A 26,934-nucleotide genomic window follows, 5' to 3' on the forward strand; every position below is an offset into this window, starting at 1 on the left:
CATCTATCTGATGAGTTAATATTCAAAATCTATTAAAAAAAAACCTCATACAACTCAATAGCAAAAAGACAAACAATCCAATTAAAAAGTGGGCAGAAGATCTGAACAGACATATTCCAAAGAAGACTTGCAGATGGCCAACATGTACATGAGAAAGTGCTCAACATCACTAATCATCAGGGAAATGAAAATCAAAACAACCATGAGCTATCACCTCACACCTGTCAGAATAGCTGTTATCAAAAAGACGCTAATAAGTGTTAGCAAGGATGTGGAGAAAAGAGAACCCTTGTGCACTGGTGGTGAGCATGTAAATTTGTGCAGCCACTGTGGAAAGTAGTATGGAGGTTCTTCAAAAAATTCAAAGTAGAACCATGATATGACCCAGCAGTTCAACTTCTGGTTATTTATCTGAAGAAAACAAAAGCACTAACTCAAGAAGATATCTGCACCCCATGTTCGTTGCATCATTGTTTTCAATAGCCAAGATATAGAAACAGCCTAAGTGTCTGTCAGTGGATGAATGGATAAAGAGAATGAGGTGTATTCATATATACAATGGAATATTATTCAGCCATAAAAAAGAATATCTTGCCATTTGTGACAATATGGATGAACTTTCAGGGCATTATGCTAAGTGAAATAAGTCCAAGAAAGACGAATACCATATAATCTCATTTATATTTGGAATCTAAAAAATAAACAAGCTGATAGATATAGAAACAGATTGGTGATTGCCAGAGATGGGGGTGAGGAGGTGGGAGAAATGGGTAAAGAGGATCAAAAGGTACAAACTCACAGTTATAAAATAAAGGAGTCCTGTGGATGTAATGTATAACATGGTAACTATAGTTAAAAATACTGTATTGCATATTTGAAAGTTGTTAAGGGGGTAAATCTTAAAAATTCTCATCACAAGGAAAGAAAAACTTTGTAGCTGTATGGTGGCAGATCTTAACTAGACTAATTATGGTGATCATTTTGTAATATATACAATATCAAATCATTGTTTTACATGTAAAACCAGTATAGTCTTATGTGTCAATTCTATCTCAAAAAAACAACAAAAACACCCAGAAAACCAGTCATTGGATTTAGGGTCCACTCTAAATCCAGGATCATCTCATGTGACACTCCTTAACTTAATTATATCTGCAAAAACTCTGTTTTTCAAATAAATTTACATTCATAGGTACTGGAAATTAGAACTTGGACATATCTTTTTTAAGGACACAGTTCAACCCACTACAGTCTACCTCCTGGCTTCCCAAAATTCCTGTCCTTCCAAAGTGCAAAATATATTCACTCCATTCCAGTATCCCCATAAATTTCAACCCATTTCAGCACCAGCTCTAAATCCAAAATCTCATCTAAATATCTTTAGCTAAAAAATCCCAAATGTTATCTAAATTATCTAAACCAGATATGGATGAGGCTCTGGATATGACCCATCCTGGAGCAAAATTCCTCTTCATTGGTGCACATGTCAAACTAGAAAATAAGTTACCAGCTTCAAGAATACGGTGATGGAACAGGTATGGGATAGACATTCCCATTCCAAAAGGGAGAAATTGGAAGACATAAAGGAATCACCAGTCTTAAGTAAGTTTGAAACACAGAAGAGCAAAGTCCATTAGGTTTCAAGGCCTGAGAATAATCCTCTGTGGCTTGATGCTCCACCCTGTCTGCCCGTGGCTCCAGCTTGGTGAGCCTGTGGAACTATGGCTCTGGTTTGGTCAGTATCTGGGTTTTTGGCTGCAGCTCATTTGCTGTCTGTGCTTATGGCTCTGGCTTGTTCACACTCTCTACGCATGATTTTGTCACCCTCTGTGGCTGTGGTTTTGCCAGCCTCTGCCCCCATAGCTCAAGCTGCTGTATCTGGGCCCCTTGCTCTAGCCTCTCAAGGCTCTGCCCTCAGAGTCATTCCTCCTTTTTCTTGAAGGTTAGCCCATGTTTGCAGCCATGTAGCTAACAGCCTGTTTCTTTCCTGTAGAATCCCAGAAGCCCAAACAACCTTCTTTCATTTCATCCCATTTCTCTCTCCTTCCATTTAGGCTTGCGATATTTCTGCTGGTATAACATTCTTAAAGACCTTATGGATTTCCTGTGTAAGTTGAGGAGATTCATGCCTCAGACAAATGGGTTTTCCACAGATCCTTTCTGCATAATCTTGTTTCTTTTCCTGACTTCTACTGAGATGGTTGATTGGATCCTTGAGTCACATGCCTAATCTCTTGAGCAAAAAGTTATCTGGTCACACCCTTGACCTTCTCTCAGAGCATGTTTTCAGAAAAGTGAATTTTCTAAATTCTAGCATCCTTTGCAATCTAGATAGACTGAGAACCTCCCCAATCATCAAGTGCTGGTTCCTTTTTGTTTAACATGTCCTTTCTCAGTATACCTCTTTCCTCTTGTATTTTACCGTAAACAGCAAGGAGAAACCAGGCCATGCCTTCAATACTTTGCTTAGAAATTTGCTCAACTAAATATGAAAGTTCATCACTTACACGTTCTACTTTCCACCCAACAGAACACAGTTCAGCCAAGATTTCTACCACTTTATAACAAAGATCACCTATCTTCTAGTTTCCAATAACATGTTCCTCATTTCCTTTTGAGACCTCACCAGAAGCACCTTTAATGTCCATATTTCTACCAACTATTTCTTCAAAGCAATCTTGGCTTTTTCTATCTTGTAACTCAAAATTCTTCCAGCCTCTACCTACTCTTTAATTCCCAAGCCACTTCCACATTTTTAGGTATTTGTTACGGTAGCACCCGCATTCTTAGCACCAAAATCTGTGTTAATTTCCTAAAGCTGCTATAACAAAATTTCATGACCTTGTTATCTTAACAGCAGAACTTTATTCTCTCACAGTTATGGAAGTGAGAAGTCTAAAATCAACATGTCAGCAGGACTTTGCTTCCTCCAAAGCTTCTAGAGGAGAATCTTTCCTTGCCTCTTCCTACTTTTACTGGCACCTGATGTTTTTTGGCTTGTGGCGGTGTAACTCTGTTTCTGCTTCCATCTTCATGTGGCCTTCTCCCCAGAATCTCTGTGTTTCGCATCTCACTCTCCTTTGTTTTATAAAGAAACTAATCTTAGGATCTAAGGCCCTCTCTAAATCCAAGATGATCTTACCTCACAATATTTAATTCTATCTGCAGAGACCCTATCTTCAAATAAGACTACATTCACAGATACCAGGGATTAGGACTGAACATATCTTTTTGGGGGTCACAATTCAACCCGCTATAAGCACCAAAGATGAATTTCAGTGTATTTAAAAAGGTGAAGGCAGGGACCGGCCCTTTGGCCCAGTGGTTAAGTTTGCACGCTCTACTTCAGCGACCCAGGGTTTCGCTGCATTGGATCCTGAGCGCGGACATGGCACCACCCATCAGGCCATGCTGAGGCAGCATCCCACATGCCACAACTAGAAGGACCCACAACTAAAATATACAACTGTGTACTGGGGAGGGTTTGGGGAGAAAAAGTAGAAAGCAAAAAAAAAAAAAGAAAATTGGCAACAGTTGTTAGCCCAGGTGCCAATCTTTAAAAAGAAAACAAAAAGTGAAGGCAAATTATAATACTGTGGACAGAAACACTCAGATTACAAAGATAAATGACCAAAACATTAAAAAAGTAAGTTTTATTATTAAGTGATTTTTCTTTTCTCAATCAAAGTATTAAATGTTTTGAGAAGCCGTGTTATTAGAAAGTCCCTTTCTGTTACCAGAGTTAAAATACATTCTGTTACCAGAATTGAAATACAATCAAACTTTGGAGAGTAGGCTTAAAATGGGAAAAGTGATAAAAAATTAGAAGAATTTTAGGTTTATGTCCTTATTGATTGGGATAATGTTTGTAGATTTATTGTATTCATAAGGCGTAAGTCTTTAACATTAGCTGGTGGGAATTTTTCCTTGATACCCCAAAGTAGGAAAGTAGGATGATTTTTTGTGATTGTCCCAAGACAAGTCGGTACAGCCCTTTTTATGATTGAAACTGTCTTTGAGTCCCTCCTTTCCTTCCTCCTCCCCCTCTTCCTTCCTCTCCCTTTCCTTCATCTTCTTTTCCTCCTTTTCTCCTTTCCATTCTCTTCTTTTTTTTCTCTGCTTGCCTTGAGTTAGTTTTGAGCATCTGCTTCTCAAGGCACTTTGCCTTTGACTTTCACTCAAAGTCGAAGATAAATAGTAATTTCTTTTAAATCTGGCGCAAAGTGGAGTTTCTGCTTTTCCTATTGGAGCAAATAATAAGATGACGTTGAAGTAGCGGTTGGAACAGGGCCAATCCAATCAACAAATTAGTCAGGAATGTAGCGTGGGTTATGCAAGAGACCATATTCTAGGCTGTGCAGGATTTGGCCTTTATTCTTTAACAGATTGTAGTTGGTAGAGGAGATGTTATGCTAATGGAGAAATGCTAATAACAATAATGGCACTGTTGTAAATATATCATCTTCACTTGTGAATTTCTCTTGCATAAGTATTTTCATCTTCAGGGTGATAAATTAAGTGTGACCTGCTTATTCATTTCTCATTTGCTAACTGCTAAATCCTTTTCTTAAAGTTTTGGTTTAGACATGGATTTGACATTGTCATGTCTGGGTTTTGTACGTTAGCATATGGAAAAGTCAATTACTTGTGTGCTAGTGTGAACAAGTTGTGGGGTGCTTTGCATTTCTTTATCATAGCATCTGTTAGGAAGCTTCCAGAAGGAGTTTGTTTTATCTTGTTTTTGATTGAGAGGATTCAGCAAAGCTTATGGTTTTGGATTCTGTGTGCTGATAAAAATCCATGCCATGTGTTAAGGCAGCCATTAATGAGATAGGGCCAGAAATGAAAATTAATCCTTTGAAAGATTTTGGAAATCTTAAGTTAAAGGGACACACTTATTAAGGGTGTCTGTTTCAGTACTGGGTATAGTTTACTATAGCAAAAATGCTTTACTTCCTATGTAATATTACTTTATATCTTTAGACTGATTCTTATGTACTTGTGTTATTTTTTTCTCTCATTTTATGTTTGACTAAATACTTGAACTAGTCTGTGAGAGTGTAAGATTTTGAAGGATTCTGTCATGTGTTGTTAATTGTTACCGGTTGTATAGAGAGACTAAGAAATGAGATAGAATGAGGAAATAGTGACTAAACATTTATTCAGTGGGAAAAACTTCCTATTGCATAATGCTGTGTCATGCCAGTGAAACCTACTTTCCCTTAGAAACCAACTAGGTTGTTACAGCTGTCAATTGTGGGGTCAGTGGGAGATGGTGAGGTGGTGTCTTGTTGTTTTTGTTCTGTTTTGACAAAGTAGGCACATATGGGGTATTTTAATCTTCTTTGTGCTTCTCTGACATTTACAACTAGGCCACGTCGGTGTGTTGGATTCTTCAGATTTTGGTGGGGAGATTTGATACCATTTCTCAGTCAGAACGTTTCAGTGCATCGGTTGGATTTTATCCTACTATCTTTATTTTGATTTCTTGCCCTGCAAATTTCCTTTTGGAATGTCTGGAGGTGTTTATGGCCGCCTTGTCCAATATAGTTGATTAGTTGTTGTGAAAGGGAAGTAATCTTGTGGCTTCAGAGGAAGTGGTGGTGAAACTTGTATTGGAAAATTTTTCTCAATCAGACAATATTAGCTAATTATGTTCTGCTAATTATGTTCAGCCTAATTATAGATTTGTTCTTGGCCAAAGAATTTAGAAAGTGAGAAGCAACTGCTTTCTAATAGGTAGAATATAATGGTTGATTGATCTTTGGAGTTCCCTTCCTTCCTTCCTTAACTTCCTAACTTCCTACCTTCTTAACTTCCTTCCTCCCTCCCTCTCTTCCTCTTTTTTAAGTACTGTAGTAATCCATTCCAAATATGTCAATCACATGTTGGCTTTTACCATCTGTGTAGCAGAGGATCCTGTTACTATGCATGGATTAATTTATTAGAGGTGATTAGTATGGGTTCTACTTGGTTTGGCAATGGCCAACAATAATATAATGTTAATTGAGAAATGTTTATCAGTTTGTGCCATAAGCTTGGGCTTTAAAAAAATTTTGTATAAATCTGGATTCAAATGTCTGAATTGAGTTTTGTCATCAATATACCAATGAGATTACTTAAAAAATTTTGCTGATTTCTCATTTTTCTGTGAAGCATTGATATTTGTTAATTTTGTGGTTCCTATTTATATATGTATTTGTTCAACAAATAATTTTTCAATACTAATCATGTCCAGGCATGTTAAGGGTATTAGACCTGTGTATGTTTAATAATTTTGGCAAGGAGTTGGTATTGGAGTGGTTATGGATAGTGGAGAATTGGTTGGAATGTGCTTCTGGTAACCTTTGAAAAGCACCTTATTTTACATCATTTTTGTCAGACCTTAATTTCTGGTTGGCAGTAATGCATTGATGACTATTTCAGATTTTACCAAGAGTGATCAATTTGTGTCTTTCTTTCATCAGAAGGCGTGACTTATGACATGTTTATGTAGAAAACAAATCTGTTGATGAGGAATTGGGAATATTCTCAAATAGTTAAGTCTTTGACAGGATATTTTTCAATAAATATTGGGTTGGCTATCAGATCTGATTCAGGCTTTACCCTGCCTTTATTGAACTCAGTGACCTTGAACAAACTTCTTGACCTCTATAGCCCTCAGTTTCCTCATTTATAAAATGAATACACTGGAATAGCTTACCTTTAAAGTCTCTTCTTGTTTAAAATGTCTGTAGTTTTATTTAAGGTGAGGACATTTTCCTGAATCTTCCCTTTCTAGTGATGGTTTTAGGTTTGACATTTTGAAAGAAAGCTATCATGGTCAAATTTGGTTTTGACTACTTTGAAGATAGGTTGTAAATTTTTGGCTCTATATTCTTAAAATAAAAATGCAGGCCGTGGATGACTCTTTGGTTGTTCCTGTGTTTTTCTTTTGGTAACTGGACAGCCTGGTGTGTCACAATGTGGTTGTGTGATTGCCATCGGTAACTTTGAAGTAAGCAAAGGCAACTTGATCTAGTTTTAGCATACTATATCATAGAATAGCATTAAGAAAGTTGGAATGGTATTTAGAAATGAATTAATCCAACTCACTCATTTAACAGATAAACATGCCAAAAAATGTTTGTTAATTTATATGCTGAGCTTGTATCAGAAAAAGAACATTGATCATAATCTCATTCATTTATTCAACAAACATGCATGTGAACCTATTAAGTAGCCTCCTTTTTGAAGACCAGGTTTTAAATACATTTTTAGCATTCTTATTATGATGTTAAATAAGTTTCTGTCACTTTAATGAAGAATGAAACACTTTTCTCACTTTCTAAATATATTTGGCCTTCAAATCCTGTGCATTCTATCTGTTGTTTATTCAGTTATTTATTGAGCTGACATTATATACAAGGCACCATTTGAGATACATATATTCAATGGTAAGTAAAATTTTGCTTTCCCAAATTGAACTTAATGTCAAACTTTGAAATCTCTTTAGTGTTTGTCTTTTCCTCACCTTCCCAAGTGCTGTAGCCCTAGAGAGTACCATCATTGTCTTTCCCAACATAGTAGAGGGAGACAGGCAATGAACAATAAGTACAAAACAAGAAGTAGTGATAGATACTATGAATAAAAATAAAGCATGACCAGTGGACAATGATGAGCGTGTGCTATTTTGTATAGAGTAGGTCAGGGACTATCTGGTACGATGATTTTTGAGCAATATCTAGAGGAAATGAGTGCGCAGTATCTGGGACGAAGAGTATATCAAACATAGCAGATGAGTTCAGTAGCCTTAGAGCAGGAATGTACTTAATAATTTGAAAAAAGCCAGTGACAACAAATGGAGGGACTTAGGGAGACAGTGATATAGTTTTGGGCTATGGGAAGGATTATAGAGTTTATTTGCAGTAATATGGAAGCTACTTAGGAATTTTGATCAGATGTGTGATATTTCATTATTCATCGGATATTTATTGAGCACCCACACTGTGCCTGATACTGTTTTAGGTGCTGTGGATATAGCAGTGAACAATTCCTGCCATCATAAAGATTACACCTTACATTCTTTATGATTGCCCCAAAGCTTTAAAAGGATTTGTTTTGGCTGCTGTATTGGAGGAAGGGTAGAATCAAAGAGACAAGGATGTTATTATAGTCCTATTGAGAAATGACCATGGGGCCTGCCCTGTGGCTGAGTGGTTAAGTTCGCGCACTCTGCTTCGGCGGCCCAGGGTTCCGCCAGTTCCAATCCTGGGCGCGGACATGGTACCGCTCTTCAAACCATGCTGAGGCGGCATCCCACATGCCACAAAAAGAAGGATCCACAACTGAAAATACACAACTATGTACTGGGGGGCTTTGGGAGAAAAAGGAAAAATAAAATCTTCAGGGAAATGACTATGATGTGGACTAGAGAAGTAGCAGTGGAGATGTCGACAAGTGCTCAGATTTTGGATTATGAGATGGGGATAATAGGAGGTTTAAATAAGTAAAATAAATGAACCAATATTTGTAAAGAGTTTAGAGTGGTGCCTGGCACACAGTCCTATTATTTAAGAGTTTGTTAAAGAAATAAAAATGAAGATCAAGTCAGTTGGATTTTCTGAGATATTGCATGTGAATTGTGAGGGAAAAAAGGAAAGAAATTAAAAATGATTTCAAGATCTTCTTGTCTGAGCAACTGGAAGTTTGGTAGAAGAAAATCAAAAGTTTGACATTGGACATGTTAACTTTGAGATGCTTTTTAGATATCCATGTAAAGACCTTCATAGATCAGCCGTGGCAGAGTTGGAGATATAAATTAAGGAGTTGTACATAGATCATTTTTAAAGTAATAGAATTAATTAAGATTACTTAGAGGCTGAACAAGTTAAAGAAGAGATCTGATCCCCAGGGAATTCCTGCATTTCAAACTTGGGGCAATGGAAAAGAGCCAACAGAACAGACTGAGAAGAAATAGATAGCAGGAGGACCAAGTAAAGAAAATATTCCAAGAAAGAAGGGGTGGATTTGGCATGATGATGGCAGCAACAGAAGCTGCGTAAATTTTAAATCTTAGATTTTGTTATGAAATTAGGCTAAAATAGTTAAAGAAAAAATCTATAAATAACGTCATCAAAAAATAGGTGACAGTTCGTGTGAATTTTAGAGCACAAGGTGGTAGAGCTAAACTATTGACAACAGCAAGACGTGCATGTCTATCACATCTGTGCTGAAGTAATGGAGGAGAATATAAAGGGGATTTAGGATGGTCCCAAGAGAGCCTAGGGTCCCACACATTGCCACTTCAAAGGAATAGTTCCCAATCAGAATAGAGGGCTTGAAAGACAGATCTGAGGACAACAGCTGAAACTGGCAGCATCTCTGAGCCCTCATTTCTCTTGGAAGTAACCACAGAGAGCACACTTCTTCAAGTACGGAGATGCATAGTGAGGGGAAATGGTAAGACTAGTACAGACACTGAAGGAAGGAGAATGTTCAAATACTGGGACAGGAGGGGTTCAGAGAAAGCAAATAGCAGAAAGTACTGGAGAAGTAGCTATCCTGAAAAAAATTTTTTTGTTACCTTATGTTAACAACAGAAGAGGGATCCCTAGAATCATGAAGCTAGGGAAGTTGTTCAGGCTCACTTATTCCTTATTCAGGAACCTCTTCCTAAAAGTAAACAGAAACATGGGTAAGAGAAAGGAGTTGTGGTGGAACTGTATAGAAAGATGGAAGAATTTGAAGAATAGCATAAATCACAAGTAGAGTAGTTCAGAAATGAGAAAGGATAACAGTTATATAACAAGAGAGAGCTGACAGACACAAAAAAGAATTAGAAATAAAATGAAAGAAAAACTTCCAAAATGAAGACTAAGCTTGAAAGAATAAAAAAAGTGAATGTAATACTATAGAGAGAAAAATAAAGGATGGCAAAAAGAAAAATGAAAAATATCAAGTAAATGAAGGATTTTCAGAGAAAGGCATAATTATAGAAAATAAGTAAAACTGATCCAGTATGTGTATAAATGGAGTCCCTGAAGAAGAAAATGAAAGTGATGAAACAGAACTATATGCAAAATATAATTTAATAAAATTTCAGGAAATAAAAAACGCCTGGGACCTTATATTTTGAAAGTGCACATGTGTACCTGTGAAAATAAACCCAAAACAGTCAATTATGAGACATAATCTAGTGACTTTAAAGAAAGTAACATTGAAAAGAAGATCTGAGAAATCTATAAATAGCATGAGTTTGCTTTTTGGTTTACCCAGACAGTCCATGTTCAGGCCTATTATCCTAGTATAGTTATTAATAGTAACCCCTTTTACTCTCAAAAGTGACCCAGTTTGGCAGATAAATTGTATAGTTAACCTAAATATAAGGTAAAGAAAATTTGACTGTCGTACTTTAAAAAAAAACACATTTTATACCAAAAAATAAGGTAACGTAGTCAAGATAACTCAAGGAAAGAAAATGTGAATCTAGGATTTGTATACGGCTGAGTTTCCATTTTGAAAACTGCAAATGGTTCTCAACATTTGAACACCATTTCTCCTCTGTTTTCTTGAACATATTAATCATATATATTTTACACTCTTTGATAACTAATATCTGAATCCTCTCTGGGTCTATTTCTTTTGTCTTTTCTATTTCCAGTTTTTTTTCATCTCGTCTGTTGTCATCTCTGATAATTTTGTATTGAAAGCTGTATGTACATTGTGTCTGAAAAATTGGACAGGCTCTGGAGGATATTAACGTTCTCCAAAGAGAGTTCCTCCTTTCCTTTCTGAGGAGGGTAGAACAGAGGGTTGGTCACTTTAATCCAGTGGTTCTCACACTTCCGTATGTATTAGACTATTGGTATGTATGTATTACTGGAGAAGTAATTAGAAGAAAGTAGAGAGACCCCGGCTTATTGAAGTAACACAGGGCCTCTTGTCTCTTGATCCAGGTGCACAAAATTGCCAAATGCCCCAAGGGATAACACCCTTGCCTGTTATCTCACCTCTCAGAGAGGTTTTCCTTTCTTGAGTTCTTGTTTCCCATTAAGTTCGCATTGCCACAGCCCTCCCCAATGCTTTTAAACAGGACTTTTTTTTTTTAATAGCTTTTCTCTTTGTTTTCAGCTGCAGCATTGGTGCGCCACAAACCACTCAATTATTCATGAATGCAAAAGTCAAATGGTTTTATTATTTTGTAAACAAAAGAACAAATCATGGTTTAGTTTCTTTTTTCTTTCAGGAAAAACATAAACAAGAATTGGAAGACATGAGGAAAGCTGGTCATGAAGCCCTCAGCATTATTGTGGATGAATATAAGGTAGAGGTTTGAGAGTCTGTTCTTTTATTCTTTTAAACTTTGGCAAACTTTAGTAAAAAATTTACACACACAGCATATACAAATATACACAAATTATAGAATTATAGTAAAGTCTTATTCTGGTGTAGAATTTTTTTCAGTTGACCAGTAAGTGTTCATTGAAAGCATACTTGGTAAATTACAAAGGTAATGTTAGATGTTGCTCTGCGTTTGAGAAATTATAGAAATACCATGACTTTGCGAATACAGGATTGGTAGCTGAAGAAGTTCAGAAACAAAATTCTATACAATTAATTGCTAGGTTAGCTTTTTTGTCTTTACTGTGGTTTTACCTCTTATAGAAAAAAAAGTCATGATATAAATCTCAAAAATATTGTTATACCTTTTTCATTCTTAAATAGATTTGGGTACATTTAGGTAATTACAGAAATTATGATAAATGTCAATATCAATGATATACACAGTACTATTCCTTTGATTCTGTGCCTGCATAAGCTTAATTATTTAAATCAAATTGAGAATTTAATAACAAAATCTTTTTCCCCCTAAATTTCATGTTAGATCATTGTTGTCCCTCACGTAAAAGAGGAAAACATTCTTGCATTCTTGTTGAAATCAAATTCACACAGTTCTCCTCAGAGATAACCACTGTTAGCAGTTTGTGCATCGTTTTAGAGGTTTTTCTCTATATTTACACAAAAATATATATGCTCATATTATGCTATATAATTTTGATTTGCTTTTACAAAAAAACATTCTACTCAATCTGTTGTTGCTTGCTGTATTTATTTACTCAATATGACTTGGAGATATTTTCATGTCAGTATATATAAATTTATTTTATTTTTGTCACTGTCCTATAGCATTCCACTGTGTGTTTGTGTGTGTGTGTGTGTTTGTATGTATCATATTTGGTGTGCCTATACCTTTATAGATAGGCATTTGGTTTCTTTTCAGTTGTTCATTATTACACTAAATGTTCAAAAAAAAATCCTACTACATGTGGAATGTAGAAATTTTTTATTGTTGATTACACTTCATCCCTAGACTCAGTTGAAGTTAATGTCATTTTAATTAGCTGATAATTTAATGTCAGAAAGCTTCTTGTGACAGTCATTTGGATAAAAGTAGAGAAAGAAGTAGATCCAGAATTAATTTAAGTGAAAAGCATTCTTTTTTTTTTACCTCAAGAAATTAAAATAGTCTGGTAGATATGTTTTGGGACATGAAAGGTCATTTTTGTGACCACACCCAACACAGAAACTGGGGCCATTGTTGAGAAAGTCATTAAAAAATACCTGGCTTTTACAGCTGTGATTATTGGCTCTTTTTATAATGTTGTGAATTTTTAATTCTATTAATATAAACCAGCTTTATAGTTATTAAGTTGAGGAAAAGTATAGGATCTGTTTTGAACTGTCTTCTTTTTTCCCTAAGGCTGAGATGGGAAGAATTATAATGCTGGAATTTACATAATTCTCCTGGCATATTAAGTGATATATTCTTGGATGAATTTATATTTTACTTACTTTTATTTATGAATTCTAAATTAAACGTTTTGCAATTTTTTACGTTGTGTGTGTGCTTATGTTTTTCTAAACAGCTCAGTATTTGATATTTTAAATCCTGTTTTAGTTCTAGTTCCACATATTTTCTTTGCAGAAAACGTGTTTATTATTTATTTCTTTCAACACTGGGAACTAATGAGGTTAAAAGCATGTGTGAAAACTTTGCAAATATTTTGTGCAAATTTTATTTTGAAGAAACTTGGTTGAGAACTACTCATTTCACCTCTTCTTTGTCTAGTATCAGTATTTTACACTCATTTAGAAAGAGAAGATTTAAAAGTTTCAGGCATTAGATATTTTATGATTTCCTTTAAAAGGGTTAGGAATTGAATCAGATAGCCTGTAATGTTATATTTAGTTTGTCATATTGTACTTATAATCAGTTAATATACAAACTATAAATTCTTTTATAGCAGGGAACTTTGGTGTAAATACATTTCAAAAAGCTTTCCATATTGATTTATTGATGACCTTTACATTTTGCACAATGGTATTACAATACTCTTAGGAGGAATAACATCTGATACATTAATTATCATGTAAAATTTACAACCAAGGTGTTCTAAAAACATACTGAGAATCAACTTCATAGTAATATGGAAAAAATAAAGTAATTCAGATTAAAAAATAAGTAATGTTTTCTTGATAGGTTAGGTGTCTATATAATGTAAGTGTTGATAATTTGTGGCCCATTATGAAACAAGAAAAGAAACAATTTTTTTTGCCATTCTGAATTCAAGCATGAGAAGTTCATTTGACAATTATTTTACTATGTTTCTCTTTTTTCAGACAGTAACTTACTTTTCATTAATATCTTTTAAAGCTTTATTTTGTTAAAGTATATAAACGTTTTGATGGGCGATTCCTTAGTTGTTAGAGAACTCAAAAACAGACCAAAATACAACTTCAAATTACTATTGCTAACAGAAATTGTGTGAACATTTTCTTTGCATTTGTTTGTTCCTTAATTGAAGAAATATTGTTGACTTCCTTCTTTATGCTAGGGACTGTCGTAGATACAGCACTGAACAAAATAGCCAAATCCTCCGTCCACTGGAGTATATATTCTACACCTATATACCATGCACATGCACATACCATATAGGAAGGAAGGAACCTTAAACCATAGCTTTCCTTAATGCTTTGGCTTTTAGGGCTTCACACTTTTACTTCTCCTACCCGTGTGGGTATTTAATCAACTATGCAACTAGACTCGAGAAGTCTGCTACGGTCCTACCACCATCCTTGGCTTCTGGGGATCTTACATACTTCTGGTTATCTTGGACTAGATGTGATCAATCATTAGTTTCCCCTCCAAGTTGAGTTGAGATATCGTTGAGGAGTTTGAAAAAAGATTTTATTAGAAAAGATAATGAAAAATACCAAGTAAAGTAAAATAAAAATGAGAAAAACCTAAAAAATAATGGACAAGAACATGCATTATTTTTGCATTAACCTCTGCTTACAGAAATATGAAGTAGACTTTTTCCCCCCATTCTTCCTACTAAGTATAGCTTTAAAAACCCTGGACATTATACGTAAAACAGACAAGACCGTAAAAGTTAAATAGAAGAAGGCAGACTGGTTAGGGACCTTGGGATTCTAATGCTGAATTCTCTGGGTTTTTTCTTTGCCTCATTTGCCCCAGACTAGTGCTGGAGAAGTGAGCAACCCAGAAATACTAAATGGACACAGACAACAAAGCCCAAGAAAATCCTGCTTTCTCTACCCAGCAGACCAGGAAAACCTCCATCTGGCAAGACAGAAAACTATTAGGTAATAACCATTCAACTCTTACCAAACACCACAGAGCAAACTGTGGCCCCACCCCTAGCCCTGCCCACAGAGACTGGTTAGGCAGCGTTGACTTCCACCCTCACCAGACCGTAACGAGGTACCCTTCCTCTTCCCATTGGGGTGGTGGCAGAGAAGGCTGACTGGGAAACCACGATCTTTAGTCTCACTGAGCAGTAAGTCCTTTCTCCCCTGAGTGTCAGGGTAGGCCGTATGGGAAGCCTAGACTTCTGCCTCATCCTGGTGGTAATGAGACACTTTTCCCTTACCCTGCTGGCAAGGTATCAAGGCATGTTTAATGGAGAGTCGGGGCTTTCATTACTGCTCAGTAGTAATAAGATCACACCCCTGCAGTGTCACTGGAGGCCATTTGGGGAACAGTAAGGTGGCATTTTTACTCCCAGCTGGAGTGATATCAGTGAAGGCCTAGTGGGAAGCTGAACTCCCAACCATGTCCAGCAATAATGAGATCCTTGTTCCCCCTGCTCTGGCTGTCAGTGGACAATGAGACAGGAACCTGGACTTCTAGTGTATCTGGCCGTTCCCCTTTCCCTGCTGAAGTAGGGTCCTATCAGAGGAAGTCTGCTAAAACAAGATGTAAAATGTCCAGATTTCAATTGAAAATCACTACACATACCAAGAATCAGGAAAATCTCATCTGGAGTGAAAAAAGACAATGAATAGAAGCCAACACTGAGCTGACATCAGTGTTAGAATTATCTGGCAAGGATTTTAAAGCATCCATCATAAAAATGCTTAACAAGCAATTATGAACATGCTTGAAACAAATTAAAAAACACAAAATCTCAGCAAAGGAATAGAAAGCCTTGGCAAAAGAAGAACTAAGTGGAAATTTTAGAACTAAAAAACACAGTAAACTAAGTAAAAAACTCAGTGGGCTCAGTAGTGTAATGGAGAAACAGAAAAAGAATCAGTGAGCTTGAAAAAAGAGCAATAGAAATCACCCAATTTGAACAATATAGAGAAAATAGACAATATAGAGAAAACAAACAAACAGGGATTTAGGGACCCATGGGATTATAATGAAAGATCTAAAATTCATGTCATCAGAGTACTAGAAAGAGAGGAGAAAGAGGGTAGAGCTGAAAAAATACTCAAAATGTAGTGCCTGAAAATTTCCCAAATTTGGCAAAAGAAATAAAACTACATATTCAAGAAGCTGAGCAAACTCTAAATGTGATAAACGAACAAACAAATAGTCCACTCTGAGACTCATTGTGAGGATTAATTTTGTGTGTCAACTTGGCTGGGCCGCAGTACCCAGATATTTGGTCAAACACCATTCTGGATGTTTTTCTGAGAGTGTGTTTTGGATAACATTTAAACCTGTGGACTTTGAGAAAAGCGGATTGCCCTCCATGATGTGGGTGAACATCACCTAATCAGTAAAAGGTCTTAGTCAGCTCCCCTGAGCAAGAAGATATTCTGCTAGCAGACGGCCTTTAGACTTGAACCTACAGCACTGGCGCTTCCCTGGGTCTCCAGTCTGCTGGCCTACCCTACAGATACTGAATTTGCCAGCCTCTGTAATTGTGTGAACCAATTCCTTAAAATAAATCTTTTGCTATGTGTATATATCCTGTTGGTTCTATTTCTCTAGAGACCTTGACTAATACACATATTATAGTCAAACTTCTGAAAACTAAAGACAGAAAAAATCTTGAATACAGTCAGAGAAAGATTACATTTTACCTATAGGAGAAAAACAGTTAGAATGACATTGGATTTTTCATCAAAACTGTGGAGGCTGGAAGGAAATGGAACAAGTACTGAAAGAAAATAACTGTCAACCCAGATTTCTATATCTAATGAAAATATATTTCTAGAATGAAGGCAGGAAATCCAGTATATTCTCAGATGAAAGAAAACTAAGAGAATTTGTCATAGCAAACATACCCTAAAAGAACGGCTAAGGAAGTTATCTAGAGAAAAGGAAATGGTAAAGACAGGAATTTTGGAACATTAGGAAAAAACAAAGGAAAGAGCAAAAATATGGGTAAATACAATAGCCTTTATTTTTTTTTTAAGTTTTCTAAATTATGTTTGACTGTTAAGTCAAAAATTATAACATTGTCTGATGTGGTTCTCAATGTATATAAAGGAAAATTTTAGAAAAATTATATTGTAAACAAAGGTGAGTAAAGGACATAAAGAGAAGTAGTGTTTCTGCACTTACCCTGAACTAGTAAAATGCCAACACCAGTAATGGTGTGATGTTTTTTATTATGAGTATTCCACATTTATTTACTTGTTCTTCTATAATCTATCCTGTGATAAGGCTTAGGATTTCTTTATTAAACAGAGTTTGATTGCAGGACTCTAAACTATTAAAACCATTTGGAGCAAGTGTACTTTTGTACATATGTATTTTAGAAACTATAATCAGTTTAAAATGTAAGCCTCTCTAGAGGCTTTTCTCCGTTTGTCACTGTGATTTCCAAGAACCTGAAGTAATAATCCAATAATGATCATTACAGAGGAAAGTTTATTAGTCATATATTTTGATTTAGAGTAGGCTAGTGATACTATTTTATTTCAGTATTTTATAATTATTTTTGAACAGCTTTATTGAGATGTAATTCACATACTACAAAACTCACCTATTTAAAATGTTTACAATTCAGTAGTTTTTAGTATATTCACAGAATTGTACAACCATCACCACAATCTAATTTTAGAGCATTTTCATCACCCCTACATGAAACCTTGTATCTATTAAGTGGTCACTCTTTACTCCTCTCTAACTATCCTGCCCCCCAGCCCTTGGTAACCACTAATTTACTAGTTTAATTTATTTATGTCATTATAGGTATGCATCTTCTGAACATTTTATATAAATAGGATTGTACAATTTGTGGTCTTTTGTGACTGGCTTCTTTCACTTAATATAGTATTTTCAAAGTCATCCATGTTGCATGTATTAGGTAGTTCATTTCTTTTTTATTGTCAGATAATATTCCATTGTATGGATATACTACATTTTATTTATCCTTTCTTCAGTTGATGGGCATTTGGATTGTTTTCACTTTTTTGTTTTTATGAATAATGCTGTGTAGATGTATGTTTTCATTTCTCCTGGGATTGAAAATTACTGGGTCATATGGTTACTCTATATTTTACATTTTGAGGAACTACCAGAATGTTTCCAGCTGGACCATTTTACATTCCAACCAGCAGTGATTGAGGGTTGTAGTTGCTCTACGTTGGCACCGATGCTTATTTTCCATTAGAAAAAAAATTGTAGCCATCCTAGTGAATTTGAAGTGGCGTTTAGGTCTTTGATCCATTTTGAGTTAATTATTGTATATGTTTTGAGGAGGGGATGCAACTACATTTTTTTTTTTTAATCTACATATCCAATTGTTCCCAGCATCATTTGAGGAAAAGACTCTTTTTTTCCTTCATTGAATTGTGTTTGGATCCTTTTCAAAAAATCAGTTAACTGTGTGTATGAGGATTTATTTCTATACTCACTTTCTTTCCATTGAACTGTATATTTATCCTCAAGCCAGTACCACACTTTTGATTACTGTAGTTTTGTAGTAAGTTTTTGGTATCAGGAAGTGTGCATAGTTCAGCTTTGTTCTTTTTCAAAATTGTTTTGGTCATTGGCATTTTCATATGAATTTTAGGATCATCATGTGAATTTTTAAAAAAATTGAGGTAGGATTTTGATCGTATTTGCATTGAATATGTAGATCAATTTAGGGAGTATTGCCATTTAATAGTAGTAAGTATTCTGATCCATAATCATGAAATGTCTTTACATTTATTTTATGTTCTTTAATTTCTTTCAATATGTTTTATAGTTTTCACTATACATTTTATTCTTTTTGATGGTAATGTAAATTGAATTGTTTTTCTTAATTTCTTGTTCAGATTGTTCATTGCTAGCATCTAATAACAGGATTGATTTTTGTATATTCTTCTTAGATGCATGTTCATTAGTTCTAACAGTGTTTTTAGTAGATTTCTTAGGATTTTCTATGTACTAGATTATGCCGTCTGCAGGCAGAGATAATTTTACTTCCTCTTTTCCAATCTGGATGCCTTTTATTTCTTTTTCTTACCTAGTTGCCCTAGCTAAACATCTAATACAATTGGAATAAGAGCTACAAGCACATACATCTTTGTCATTTGCCTGATCTTAGGGGGATAACCTTCAGTGATTAACCATTAAGTATGATGTTATCAGTGAGTTTTTTATAAATGGCCCTTCTTCGATTGTGGAAGTTCTCTTATATTTCTAGTTTGTTCGATTTCTTCTATCCTGGAAAATTTGCAGGATTTTCTCAAATGCTATTTCTGTGTCTGTTGAAATGATGATTTTTTTTCTTTATGAATGTGACTTTCATCTGATTTTTGGGTATTAAGTCAATTTTGCATTCCTGGGATAATTATAGTTCTTTTCTGTGTGTTGCATGAATCAGTTTGCTAATAATTTTATTATTTTTGCATCAGTATTCATAAAGGTCTGTAGTTTTCTTTGGTGTCTCTATCTGGCTTTGCTATCAGTATAATACTTACCTCAGAATGAGTTAAGATGTGTTCCTTTCTCTTTTCTTTTTTGGCAGAGTATGTGAAGGATTGGTATTAATTCTTTTTTAAGAATTTTGTAGAATTCACGAATTCAGTGAACCATGTGATACTGGACTTTTCTTTGTGGGAACTTTTTAAAATTAATTCAGTCTTTTTTTATTGTTCTTTTCAGATTTTCTGTTTTCTTCCTGAGTTAGTTTGGTGGTTTTATCTTTCTAGGAATTTGTCTTTCATCTAAGTGATCTATTTTTTTGGTGTACAGTAGTTTATAGTATTCCCTTATAATCCTTTTTATTTCTGTAAGGTGAGTAGTAATGTCTCTTTTTTCATTCTTAATTTTATAATTTGAGTCATCTCTGTTCTTTAGTTAGTCAATCTGTGTAAAGTTTTGTTCATTTTGTTGATGTTTTCACAAAATTAACTTTTTATTTTCTATCCTGTTTTTTTATTCTCTAATTCATTTATTTCCACTCAAACCTTCATTTTGCCTGGCCTTCTGCTTGCTTTGGCCTTAGTTTGTTATTTTTTGTTTGTTAAGATGGATAATTAGGTTATTGACTTGATACTTTTTTAATGTAGGCATTTACACTTATAAATTTCCCTCTGAATCCTGTTTTATTGTATCTCATAAGTTTTATGTTGTATTTTTATTTCATGCATGTAAAAGTATTTTGTAATCTTCATTGTAATTTCTTCTTTGACCCATTGTTTCTTTAGAAGTTTAATTTCTATATGTATATGAATTTCCCAAATTTCTGACTTATTACTTTCTAATTCACTGTGGTCAAAGAACTTGTTTTTGGTGGTTTTGATTGGAGTGGAGTGTTCTACAGATATCTATAGATGCAGTTGTTTTATAGTGTTGTTTAAGTCTTGTATATGTTGTTGATAATCTGCCTGATTTTTCTGTCCTTTAGTGAAAGTAGGGATATTGAGCTATCCAACATTATTGTTGAATTGTTTTTCCATCAGTTTTTGTTTCATGTACTTTGGGGATAGTTTGCTAGATACATGTATGTTTTTAATTGTTCTATCTTCCTAATGTGTTTACCCTCTTATTATTATAAGATGTTTGTTTTTATCTCTAGTAAGAGTTGTTTTTTCCTAAAGTCTATTTTTTTCTGATATTACTACAGCCACCCATCTCTCTTACAGTTTCTATTTGCATGGTGTATGTTTTCCCATCCTTTTACTTTGAGCTCATTTGTATCTTTGAATCTAAACTTTGTCTTTTGTACAAATATTATTATGTATGTTTTTGTAATGTAATTGCTTTTAAAATCAGTTAAGAGAAGAAAGGAGAAGAAATATCCAATTATATTGTCTTTTTAAGTTTCCTTCATAGTTATTTTACTGGCATTCTTTTTTTCTTCATGTAGGTCAATTATTTTCTGATTTCACTTGGTTTAGCCTGAAGAACTTCTTTGGTATTTGTTATAAGTTGTGCCTGCTAACAGTTAATTTGTTTATCTGGAAATATCTTTAGTTCATTTTCATTCTTTAGAAATAGTTTTTTATCTTGAAAATTCTTTTTTCTTTTGTTGGATGTAAGTTTTTTCTGTTGTTCTGTTTAATTTTAGCGCTTTGAAAATGTCATCTCATTGCCTTCTGTCTTTCATTGTTTCTGATGAGAAGTAAACTGTTGATCTTTTTCAGCTTATCTTGTATGTGATAAGTCACTTTTCTACTGTTTTCAAAATTGTCTTTGTTTTTGGCTTTTAGCATTTTGACTATGATATCTCTGGGTGTGTATGTCTTTTAGTTTCTCCTATGTGGAAGTCATTCAACTCTTACATGTGTAGATTGTTTTTGATCACTTTAGGGAAATTTTCAGCCATTGTTCTTCAAATATTTTTTCTTTTCCTTTTTCTCTCTTCTTTGTGTTACTTCCATTATGTAAATGCTGGTCTTATGGTGTCTCACATTTTTCTGAGACTCTATTCATTTTTTTCCCCATTATTTAAACTCTGCTCTTCAGATTTCACAGTCTTTATTGATATTTCTTCAAATTTACTGATTCTTTCTTCTCCCAGTTCAAATCCACTATTTAGAACATCTACGGAATTTTTCATTTTTGTTATTTTACTTTTCCACTCCAGATTTTTGCTTTATTTCATTTGTATAATTTCTGTCTCTTTATTGATATTGTGTGTTTATAAGATGTTATTATCATACTTGCCTTTAGTTGTTTGAGCATGATTTTCTTTAGGTCTTTGAACATTTTTATAATTGGTACTTTGAAGCCTTTTTATGCTGTCTATTTTCTGGGCCCCATCAAAGGCAGTTTCCATTGACTCTTGTTTTCCCTGTGTATAGGACACAATTTCCTATTTATTTGCATGTCTAGTAATTTCTTGTTGAAAGCTAGACATTGTAGATAAGATATTTTAGCAACTTTGCGTCCCCAACCCTCAGGGGACTTGCTATTTTGTTTGTTGATTATTTAGTGTAATCTTTTTCTCTCCAATTGTGCAGCCTCTGATTTTGCTCTATAGAGCAAAATAGACATGCACATACTCTTTCTGACTACCAGAAATGACTATTTAATGCCACGCTTTCTTTGACTATCACTTTCCCTGATCTCCCTTTTGTGATTCTGACTTGTGTATATTTTATTGTATCTAGCTATTAGTTTCCATTAATTTCTAGCTGATTGTTCTTTTTGACAGTGCTTTAGGGTATCCAGTGATTCACAGTCTGTTTCAATTATAGTCATCCCTCTTGGTGCAGGGGCGGTGTCTGTGCCGGTCTTTGAGGCTTGCTGTAACCCTTCCCTATTACAGAACCTCTGCGCTATGCACCGGCACTGGAAGAGTAGGACAGTTAATTTACTCCTCACTGGCTTCCTCATTCAGATCCTCCTTTTGGAGATGGAGCAATGCATGAGAAGAAGGAGGGTAGGTGCTAATCTGCCACATGACTACTACCATTGCTCAGTACAAATCATCTACAACACAGAGTTCGCAAGGATGGGATCATCCAGTGTTTACAGCTGTTTAATAACCCTGATATAGTTCTTCTACTTAGGAAGCTAGGAGAGGTGGGAACTGACAGTTGACTTCTGAGCCCAAGTAAGCAGCTCTCCTGCAATACAGAGCTTTGCAGGACAAGAGGATTGTATTTTTTATCAGTGGCCCTGTCCACATTCCACGGCATGGAGCTGTGGAAAATAGGATCAGCTAATATTCACCAGCTGCCAAAACCACCAGGAATGGTCTTTTACACTGATAGGTTGGGGGAGATGAGAACTGTCACTTGGCTGCTGAGCCCACTGACAAAGTTCTTCTGCAAAGCTGAGCTGTGGGTGGGTTGGAGGGTGAGTAAAGTCCCTAGGTTGAGTATCACAGCCTCCCACTGTTCTCACTAGTGGTTTCTATAAATTTTGTTGAATAAATGCTGCTCAATTTGTTGTAAGCCCTTTGATCAATCTCCAGAGACTTTGAATGGTTGCTTTTGCTAATCTGTCTTGCTTAAAAGATACCTCTCTGGGGTAGAGATTTCCCTGAGCTTCTAACATCACCATTCCAGAAGTCCTGCCTCTTCCTTTATTTCTTTTAATCCTTATTAAAATAGTGGTTACTACATTACATATGTTCTTCATTTAAAAAATGATGATCCTGGGATCAGAGAATACGTAGGAGTCATAACATTCTCTTTATTCTCACTATATGGACAAGAGTTAAAGATTCATTTACATCATCTTGTATAAGAGTACTTCAACCCGTGGATCATTGCTGATTTCTTTTTCTAGTGCTTTTCTAAAGTGCAGGACTGTTCTTTTGCATGATTAAATTCTGGTATTGTACCTCTTAATGAATTTTAGAATAAGTTTTGAAGTTTCGTTTCAGCAAATCACCATGGCTTCAAATAGTAATTTAAACCTTAAAAATCTATATGCCAGTCTTATTTTTCCATTAGTAACCAGATAAAAACGTCTCCTGAAGTTTTAGTAGATTTTGATTAGCATATCCTGTTGTACTAACACCATTCAAATGCAATAACACTTTTTAAAGCTCCCAAGTGATTTGTTCAGCAGTTTCTGATTAAAAAATAGAAGTAAATTATGTTATGATTTAAATTTCTCACAAAGAATTGAAAATTCTCAATCACCTTGAATTAGTCCTCTATTTAAGAGATTAGCTGACCTCATCAAATTGGAATTCTGTTCTTTTTGTAACTCTTTATTCATTCAACTTCAAATCATCCACTGCAGGAACTGGTAAAGAAAATCTGCAACTTAGTGCCATATTTAAACAACTTTAAAATCCAAAGTTATTTTGTATTGTTGTGTGTTATGTACTCATATTCTTATTTTTTCTACCTTTTATAATGACATGTAAAAATTTATGTATCTTTATGAATTTCTGAAGGGGTGCTGCATCTCTGCAAAAATTTGTAGTTTAGGAGTGCTAAGTACTTCTGTGAGTAGATCTGATTGATTATTTTGAAGTCAGACAGACCTGGATCAAAGCCCCAGCTCTGGTACTTACTAAGTGTGACCTTGGGCCATTTCTTATATATGAATTTTAGTTTTCTCATTAGTAAATAAGGGAATAAACCATAGAACCTATTCATAGGAGTGTGGTGAGGATCCAGTGAGATAATGAATATTGTATGGACAATAATAATGCTGTTAATAAATATTAGCTATTATTAATTACCATTATTTATACTTAACATGTCAATTTTCTGACATAGCAATTTCAATGCCTTGTCATTGTCTTACAGCTGATTATTAATTAATTTACTTCTCAAAGTAATACAATGTGGATTTTTGTTTCAGTCTTTTTAGAAATATCCATTTAAGGCAAAGAGATGGTGGCCCAGCCCTTCATATTCCTGGGCTCCTGTGAAAAACCCGGCATTTTTTTGTTCATTTAGAAAATAAATAGCTTGCTTCAGATTGATGAAAAGGACATATGAAATTCTGTTAAAGTACAGAAGAAAACAAAGCTAAAGCTAATATGTTACATATGCCAACTTTCCCCATATTGTTTACTTAATTTTGTTTATTTTTTCTTTCATGTCGTGATTTTTAAAATCTTTTATCCTGATAATTAACAACAGTGAAGTAAATGTAGATCTTGGAAGGCTTTCCATAGCAGCATGCCACATCTAAGAATGTTTACAAGCAGCGTAAGAATTTTCCTTTACTTGTTTAATTGGGCTTTTGTCTTGAAATTGTCATTCTCGAGTATATATACTGGCTCAGACTTCACAGTTATTATGTCTGTAGTTTTCTCTATCAAGATTACTATCCAGGATGTAGAATATCTTAATTTTTTTTAAAAGATAATGAGTAATCATTTTAGTGTGATACGTTTTTGTTTAAGATGGCCTCAACAGTTGTCATTGATCAAGATATCTTAATCCCTTGTTCTCACCTTTTGCAGCACATGATAAATTACTTTTATTGGTTTTTAAAAATGCATATGCCAAGGTGGGTTTCTTCTCTGGAAATTCCAAAGTGGTTGATGTAGGTCGGATCTAGGTGTCTGTATTTTCTTTAAAGTTCTGGAAGTTGTTATGCTAGGAAGGGTGTTGTTAATCATTGTCTTATCCCTTCATACTTATTTGTCTGTCAAAATATTGTATTTCAGCCTGGTACCATTTTTTCCCATTTTATCATCTAATATTGAACCTGTCAAGGGTGTGTGTGTGTGTGTGTTTCCCTTGACATTGGGAAATTTTTGCATACAGAAAGATGTAATTCTATAACTTAAAGAATTAAGGTGCCTGTCTTTTAAAGAGAAAGTATATCACTATCTCTACCTCTTGCATAGATAGGTTTGCTTCTTATTTTTCTTTTCAGAAGTGTCACTGTATACATCTATACAATTAATACCCTGTATCTAAGCACTTGAGGTAAAACCATTTTAGATGCTGCCACATTCTTGAAATGACTTTTCTTTTTATCCTAAATAACTTTTGGCAAGAATTTTCCAAGGAAAGTACTAGTTGACTCAGTGTGTGAAAGTTCAAAGCTGAAACTTTTGCTAACATGCTGTTAACAGTGAGTGGAAAGTGCTCAAGAAATTAAGTTCAACATGTTGTTTTTATTTTATCTTATGTTAAGCCCAGTTCATTAAAAATTCCAGTTGGACTCAAGTAAGATATGGACATATTTTTTGGTTAACATTTTTGTTTTGCTTCGGTATACAGAATCTTCTTTTTCAAAGCAATGACAATAGACTCCTTCCCTTCCCTTTTTTTTTCTTTTAATCCTGATGTTCACTTTAAAATAGATTAGTTAGAAAAAGAGCTTTCCCTTTTGAAACTCTTCTATACAAATTTTCAAATTTTATCCTGAAGTTATATTTACAAGTTATTTTCTTGGTTCTGGCTCAGCTTGTTTGTTTTTCGAATTAAATTATACTCTGTTGTTTAAATTTAAAGGATTTAGTTATTTTTCAAATCATAGCAGATAGGCTAAGTGTTGAAACATCATTGAATTTTAACATAGTAGATTGGCAAAAATGGAGATTAGAAAATAGCCTGAAGCATGCAAAAAAGAAAATGGAGTTTTGTTTGATATTTATATAACTATAACTATAATGTGTATAACTAGAACTATAATTATAACTATAATGATTTAAGGTGTATTATATTTCTTGGCCTTCTTGTGGGTGCCTAACCTAAACATTTTCTGCAAAAGTGTTTTGGTGATATGAAGATTGGTTTCTGGTCATCACATTCGTCTTGATGCTAGAAGAGTTTTGTATACCCTCGTCTCAAACTGTAGAGCTATATTTTCTTACCTTGGTATATTATGTGCATGCATTTGCCAACCAGACCTGTAAAGGTTAAGTATGCCTTAAGTACGTTTTGGTAAGGATTACTTTGAATTTTAGCAGTGTACCATATGTTAAATGCCAGCTTGGAATATCACATGCCTGCTATATTTCTTTTTTCAAAAGCATCCACTTGCTAGTATTTTATTTGAACTCTTGAGTTGTTTTGTACTGTTTTATAAGGGGGAACATATTACATTTAGGAGACCAATTTTTCCCAGGGTGTAGAATTACTTGTATTGTATAAAGTTTTGCTCCAACAAGGTGGGGGGGGACAACTTTGTTTTTTCTTCTTGTGATATTTTCCCCTAATTAGAGATTGCTAACTTTTTGTGCAAAGAGGGAAGAAGTAAAAATTAAGATATGGTGAGACCTGTCATATATCTTTTTTTTTGAATTTCACCATTTTGTTAACCCAAGGATATGAAATAAGTTTATAGTTTTAGTTATTTGATTGAACAAGGATTCTCATAAATTCCAGCTTTTATCGTATGATCAGATTTTTCCTGGACAAATAAAGATTTTTGCAGTTGCCAGTAGAGTTTGGCCTAACAATATGCTAGATGCTAGTGATTGGTTTGGAACTAACGACTTGGCTTGTCCATTCTTATCCCTCCCACCAAACTTAACCTCAGCGGAGGATTGAGAAAGGTTTGGTAGTTGAGAATAGTTCTTATGTGCCTCTGAGTTTCCTGGGCTAAGCCAGAATTTTGCATGCAAGGCTATTCTTGTGGTTTTTCCAGCCGGGCCAAAACCAAAAGGCATTGGAAACCTTGTAAGAAAACTGTTTTAATATAGATTGAAGGCTTTCGTTTATATTGTGACTGGATCCACAGCCTGATGGTCAAAGGACTGAAGCGGGGAAGACTTCACTCTGTACTGAGAATACAAATTTTAAATTTCTGCTGCAGAGCAT

The 26,934-nt window shown here is 34.6% G+C and overlaps 1 protein-coding gene across 49 annotated transcripts in view; it reads left to right on the forward strand.

Moving 5' to 3' along the window:
• CCDC91 (coiled-coil domain containing 91) overlaps positions 1-26,934 on the forward strand; it is a 362,152-nt gene that overhangs the window by 185,892 nt on the left and 149,326 nt on the right. For 44 of the 49 annotated variants that reach the window (XR_011540339.1, XR_011540340.1, XR_011540341.1 and 41 more), the window contains one exon: positions 11,228-11,305. The exons of the other annotated variants lie outside the window; for them this stretch is intronic. Coding sequence is in view for 41 of the 44 variants with exons in the window: in XM_008517658.2 (XP_008515880.1) it covers positions 11,228-11,305 (78 nt within the window). In the remaining 3 variants the exon portion in view is untranslated. The remainder of the gene's footprint in view (positions 1-11,227; positions 11,306-26,934) is intronic. 49 annotated transcript variants of the gene reach the window in all.

The sequence above is a fragment of the Equus przewalskii genome, chromosome 5 (assembly GCF_037783145.1).
Source record: "Equus przewalskii isolate Varuska chromosome 5, EquPr2, whole genome shotgun sequence".
Taxonomy (NCBI): domain Eukaryota; kingdom Metazoa; phylum Chordata; class Mammalia; order Perissodactyla; family Equidae; genus Equus; species Equus przewalskii.